Source organism: Chaetura pelagica, unplaced genomic scaffold, assembly GCF_000747805.2.
Source record: "Chaetura pelagica isolate M959 unplaced genomic scaffold, ChaPel_1.0 scaffold177, whole genome shotgun sequence".
In the NCBI taxonomy this organism is placed as follows: domain Eukaryota; kingdom Metazoa; phylum Chordata; class Aves; order Apodiformes; family Apodidae; genus Chaetura; species Chaetura pelagica.
This window is the reverse complement of record NW_009953803.1, coordinates 1,111,017-1,117,602: the sequence shown is the minus strand read 5'-3', so window position 1 is coordinate 1,117,602 and position 6,586 is coordinate 1,111,017. Positions and strand designations below refer to the sequence as shown.

The 6,586-nt window shown below is 49.8% G+C and overlaps 1 protein-coding gene across 1 annotated transcript in view; it reads right to left on the bottom strand.

Annotated features, from left to right (window-relative positions):
- Positions 1 to 6,586, bottom strand: part of ARHGAP26 (Rho GTPase activating protein 26) — a 113,931-nt gene that overhangs the window by 5,168 nt on the left and 102,177 nt on the right. The window contains exon 21 of the mRNA XM_010001244.1: positions 1,004 to 1,114. Coding sequence (XP_009999546.1) covers positions 1,004 to 1,114 — 111 coding nt within the window. The remainder of the gene's footprint in view (positions 1 to 1,003; positions 1,115 to 6,586) is intronic.

Genomic DNA, 6,586 nt, shown 5'->3' with positions numbered 1-6,586 from the left:
TGTAGCAGAACAAATAAATGACCCTGCTGAGCGGCCAGCCACTGTGCAGGCAGCACCTGTGGGGCTGCAGGTGTGGGGGAAGAGCTGGGCCTGTGCCTGTCACGAACAAACAGGTTTGACACGTCTCCCTCAGAGGAGGGACTGGTGCCTGGAACCACGCGCCTGCCCAGGGGCTGGGAGCTGAGCTCTGCCAGGATGAGAACGTGCTCCACCGTGTCGGGGTGGGCTCGGAGGGGAGAAATTCCTGCCAGGGGTGGGTTCCTGCCCCAGCAGCAGTGATGCTGCCCTGGCTCCCCCTGCACGAGCATCCCCCAGTGCCTGCGATGCAGGGCCCCAGCGCTGCCCAGGCTGAGCCTGCAGCACAACTGGATCACCAGGGCCAGAAGCCCCAGGACCCCTGGGCAGCATCTCGCAGCCAGGGGGGATGTGCACCCTCCTGTCCCACATGCAGCACCACCTGACCTGCTCCAGGCTGCCTCTGGAAACCATCTGTCAGTCTGTCCATAACTTACAGGACTGATTGACTCCAGCGATGCCCAAGCACCTGAGACACGGGCACACAGGGGGCAAGGGGCTGTGTCACCCTGTGCTCTTTGCTGTCCTTAGATTCCAGGTGAGAGAAAGGAATTGGCCGGAAAATGAGGCATCCCAGCACTCTACAAAGCCCGGGAAGGCAGCATCCCTCTTACCTGCTGTAGTGACAGGAACCACAGGAGCCAGAGTGGCTGAGCAAACCCCCAGGAACCAGCAGCCAGGCCCAGGACTGCGGGTTCCACCTCTAAACACCCACTGGGGGCTGAGGGGCTGGTGGGGGGGATTCAAAGGGTCTCCCCTGGGGCAGGGGACGTTTGAAAGCTCCTCTCTTGCTGAGTGCAGATTGTTGTGTTGGGGGTGTTTGAGCAGGATGCAAAGGGGAAAAAAAGTGAAGTGGGGGGAAAACCAATCAAATTGAAACAGAAAAATAGCAAAAGCAACAAAAAGCCAAGCAAATTCTGCAACAGACCTGATGGGGGATGAGTCGCTGGACGTGGAGGAGGTGGGCATAGGGCTGGATGGCGCGGAGAACATGGGCCAGGACGGTGAGAGGGGTGACGTTGGGCTTGGATTCTGAGGGCTGCAAGACATAACCAGATACCTTATCAACATGCAACCACAGAAACGAACGGCAACCCAGAGACAGTCAGACGACATCCGACGATAGCGAGTGCCTTGGGAATATTCAGAGCATGAGACACAGCTACGAAATGAAGTGCCAAGACCTTGGGAAACGTTTCAAGGCCAGATCTGCATTTCTCTGGACAACAAGAGCTGGATCTTCCAATTAACCCCTGCTCCATCACCCCACCCGGCGAGCTCAACACGCTGGGTGCAGAGGGCTGTCTTGCTGCTGGCAGCCCAGCCACTTACCTGCCTTGTTTGATTTCCCCCACTGCTGCCAGAGATAGTTGGTGGTATTTCTGGAGGTGAATGATGCCCATGAGCAGCCTCCATCCCCCTTTGTCTGCCAGTTGTTGCAGTGCCAGGGGCTGGACCCTGCCCGGCCACGGCCACGTGTTTACGTTTCCAAGCAAGCGGGTCTGGGAGGTGGGGAGCCCAGAGGAGTTTTTTATCTCCAGGACAGAGCCAGCCAGGGCTGGCATTTCCATGCCTGAAGACAACCAGCAGGAGAACATCTCCAGCTCACACCAGCCCTGAGGGTTAGCAGCATCTGAGGGCTCAGGACTCTGGCTGCCCTTACACATCCAGCACTATAAAAATCTCATTGATTTGTTTTCCACATCTCACACCAAAGAACTCTTTTTCCCCTTATGCAAACTGCTCTTGAGTCCTCACTTTGAAGCTCCTGCTGTCATCTGAGTTTGAAGCAAGCTACTGAACTAGTAAATGCATGCAGAAGCCAAGGAAGAAGTGTTTGGTTCCTTCAAAACTGTTCGATTTAGGTCATTTTCAGGTTCACCGAAAAGCAATTACTGTGCTAAAATACCAATTTGAGTCTGATTCATCTTCTACTGTTTCCACGCTTAGCAGCTCATCTGTATTCCCTAACTCAGGTTGTAAACTCCTGATAAAATGCCAGAAAAACCTCTCCACACTGAAAATGCCTCTGTAAAAACAAGAAGCTTGGCAAAAGCATCACCATTTATGGTTTTTCCCCAAGAAAGGGCTGGTACTCACAGGGCTGTGATGAGGTGGGCATAGGGTGTGACCCCACAGGTGAATATAACATTTTTCTTCCATTTCAAGCTGAATGTAAAACCTCAACCTCTATTATTTTAAAAGAACTCATCTCCCCAACATCCAAGAGGGTCTCCAAGAAATATTCAAGATTAACCCTGAATTTTTTTCTTGTCATCTTCTTCCCTTCAGGCTGAGTTAGAATTTACCAGCTTAAAACTAAAATGTCACTGTCCTAGGACCACCTAGGGCAGGTCACTCAGAAACTCACCCAGATGGGTCTTGAAAGTCTCCAGAGAAGGAGACTCCACAGGCTCTCTGGGCAGCCTGTCCCAGGGCTCTGTCACCCTCACAGGAAAGGAGTTTCTACTCATGTTGAGGCAGAACTTCCTGTGCTCAGGTTTGCATCCATTGCCCCTTGCCCTATCAAAGGGCACCACTGAAAAGGGACTCACCTATTCTTGCTACTCACCCTTCAGACATTTACAGACATTAATAAGATCCCCTGCTCCTCACAGAAGCTGTGTCACTGGATTCAACAGAAACTAAGGATTTCCCTTGGTAATTCTGGGCAATACCTTTATTACATCAGAAGGTGACATGAGATACAGCAGCACACCACAACCCCCACAGGAGGGATGTAAGAAGGAAGGTTCACAGACAGACTACTCACAAAAGCCTCAAATATTCTCCTAATAATTGTCAGGGTTTAAAAACCATCTTTTTTTGCATTTTTCTATCATCAAAGTTGTCAGTCTTTTGAAAAATGAGTAATTATCTGTATTACTGAGTCTTTAACAAATCTGTTAGACATTGCTACTTACCATACAGCAAAGCTATTTCCACCTGCAAGCAGGAGGTGCTGCAAAGCCCACCGAGCTACCCCAGAGTGCAGACATTAACCCTTCAAGCACCAGTTCTTGCTGCTTCTTTTCCTTTCTAGCAGGTTTTCTGCTCATGCGTGATGATGTCCTACCTTCCCTTAACACAAGCAGCTACAGAGCAGAGAGGACAGGTAATTTGGCTTTATTTTACCTGTGCACAGACATGCTTCTGCCCTCTAATGGAGAGAGCACGTTCGATTAATTTGAAGATACGAAGGGTTCCCTCCTTTGGGCAGCAGGAACTAGAACATTTCCTTCACTGTCAGTTCTGCAAGAAGAGCCATTATTTTGGCAGCCAGAGCCTGTAGGTTGCAATACCTGCCCACCATCTCAGGCCCTGTTCAGCTAAGCTGCTACAGCAAGCCTTGGAGATGGTAAAAGAACGGTGAACGGAAGGTGAACGTATGGGTTGATCACCCAGAAGGCAGAGGACCTGCTAGGTGTGCCTTCCATCTTAACATGGTCTCTCACCATTCATGTGGACTCCTCCATCCTGCTGATCTCAAAAAGCTCTTAATCAAGATGCACGTTACCTGCTCTGTGTATGGATTTCCTGTAGGCAAGGAACACAGGAAGACCTGCTGGCCTCCAGCCCTTGGCTCCAGCCAGGTTCCTCTCCACTGAACCATCTGCAGGGCAGGATGAGTCCCAAGACAGCTTAGACACCTCTGGCCATCAGCCCATCTTTCTACTGGTTAGAAACCCAGCAGGCAACAGGATCTAATGAACCACAAAGGCCTCACCTTGGGGTAGGAGAGAGCAAATGAATGGCATGGCAATGTTCTTCTCAAAGAGGAACTTGGCCCATGGTCAAGAAGGGGGATGAGCTGGTTAGCAGAACATGGCTGGGCTTGTCTCCCTGAGAGCAGCCACTGACACCTTCCAGCCCCCTGGAGGGCTCCTTGGGGGGCAGTGGGCTCCAGGTGCAAGAGGACACCTGGCTAGGGTGCCTGCCTGGTGGGACAGCCACCACGTCCACTGCTGACCCAGGTCCTCCACACCACATGATGGAAGGACTGCCCAGCCTCACAGGCCTCTGGGACTAGAAATTCCCAACGCACTTTTTGAGATGAAATCATTTGATAAGAAGGCAGCTCTTGCTGCTCCTGAAGCTGGCTCTGCCATGGTCCAGCAGAGCCCAGCCTGGCAACCCCCTGCTCTGAGTCCAGCAGCCACGACCACGCTCAGGGAAGAGTTATTCCCATGGTGGGGAAAAAAGCCTGATGGCAAAAACTGGCACTGAGGATGGCCTCTATCTAAGAAGCCATCAATAATCTGGAGTAGGATTTTGGTGTCTTTGGATCCTTGATGGGAAGGAAAACGCTCTCCAAGCCCACCAAGAGAAAGGGGAGACCTGCTAACTAATGCCAGAATGTGGATTTTTAACTGCCAGGGCCAGACAGTTTCAATCAGAAGAGATTCATGTGGTCCTGTGATGACTGAGCTGCCCCTGCTCTGCAAGCCTTTCCAGCACATCTCCTCTAGAAGAATGATTGGACATTTCAGGACCCTGCCCTGCACCTACAGACCACGATGTGCACAAAGGGTCCCTCTCCCTTCCGTGAGATGAAGGCATCTGTTTTCAAGACACTGCTTGAGGATCACATTTCTGAGCTTATCTGGCTGCAGGACCAGAGTCCAGTCTCGCTGGAGAAGTCAGTGCTTGTGAGCAAACAGACCATTCTGAGGTCTCTGCATTTTGGAAAACAGTTTTCTGGTAGGATCCAGTTTCCTTTCTGCTTCTCACGGAAAGAGCAGAGGTGGTGAGAGGCTCTGGGGAGCTGTTGGCTGCTGCCTGCAGAAAACAAATGTCATCTTGGACCTTTTTTTTTTTCCCTTCTTCTTACTCTGGAGAGCTTTGTGAGGGGCTCTTCCTGTTGGGTGCAGAGTGGGAAACAAAACAAAACAAACAAAAAGAAATGCTAAGAACCAAAAATACCAGAAGAAGGAAACAAAGAAGTGGCTAAAATTAGTGTCTTCTGAGTCAGGTATGGACTTCTCCCCAAGCAAAGCAGCAAGAGGCAACTTCATGAGTCTGTAGCCTGAACATGTGAAAAAAGCAGCAACTCTTGTTCCCAGACTCTGGTGTCCTCTCCAGTTACTGTAGCTAAAATACCTATTTTTCTAACCCCTTCTCACCACCTCTCACTTTTCAGTTCCTCTCTCTCTGATCTGCCTGCCCAGGCTGCCTCTGGCACCTCATTCACACAGCCCAAGCCCTCCAGGCTCCTGCAGGTCTGAAGAATGACTCTCAGCAGGGTTTCTAGACAACTTCTGCTGCTTTGTTCTTCTGGATGAGAGGCCATCAGTTCCACTTCAAAAATGTTTACAACTTGTTGATTATCTTTGTAGAACTTGGGGCTATTTCTGACACAGAACATCTAAGAGCTATGAATGGGCACAGTGATGATTTAAAGCCCTTTCATGAAATTACCTCAAAAATAAAGAACAATATTCCCAGTCTGACTTTACCAATACCTGACTGCATTAAAATACATTAAAAACCACCCAAACCTTGAACTCCTGTTCTGTTCCTATAAAACAAAACTGCAGAACATAAGATTCTACTCCAAGCTAACCAGAAAAAAAATCAAACACAACAAAGAGGACTCCAGTACCACGTCAAGCCAGGGCACTTACACTCTGCTAACACCAGGCCAAGCTGGCAGCTCAGCAGCAGACACAGCTCTGTGGGCTGAAGGAAATGGGAGGCAGCCTTTGGTGGAGAAGCTGATGAGGTTCATGCAATGCTGCAGATCCTAGTGAAGCTCAGGGTGCAGATCTGGAGGGGCTCTGGCCAGCAACTCCCCAGGCTCTGCCTGCACCAGGCATGGCCCTCAACATGCCCATTAGCTCACAGGGCTTCAGGCTGGCAGGATCCTTCCTTTGGTTCTTTAAATGCAAGGAAAATGATGCTAAAGCTCTCCCCAGTGTTATTCTCTCAGGAGTTATCTTGCTGCATGGTCATTCAGGTGGAAAACAGTGACACACTTAGGGAAATAAGCAGCCAAAAGGCATCACAGTCAACATCACCTGACCAAACAGGTGAAAAAAAGTTGAACTTCTTCAGCATGGACTTTCCCCACATCTCCATTTACTAGTTCCTCGGGCTCCATAAGCACAGATCACAGAATCTTCACTTGGATAATATGGATGTATCCCTCTTTGTAATCCTGAAGATACCCAGCACATTGGTTTGTCCTGTCACTTTGCTCCTTGGCTTACTTCTTATATGTAGAAATATTTGCCTGCTTTAGTAATTTCACCAGCCATCTAAAAGCCTTTCCACTTGAATAAAAGAGAGAATGGGAAGAATTCTGACTTTGGGAAGGAGACCTGGTGCTCTTGTTGTCCCACTTCATAGACATTTCCAAATACAGAGAGATGATGCTTGATGTTTCAGAGGGATGCAATGACATTGCTGGCTTGGTATAGCCTTCTGGCATGAAGCTGAGAGATGGAGGTTAATGCTGGAGCAAGGCTGAGTGAAGAAGCAGAGGCTCAGAGACGGATGCATTTTCAGCAGG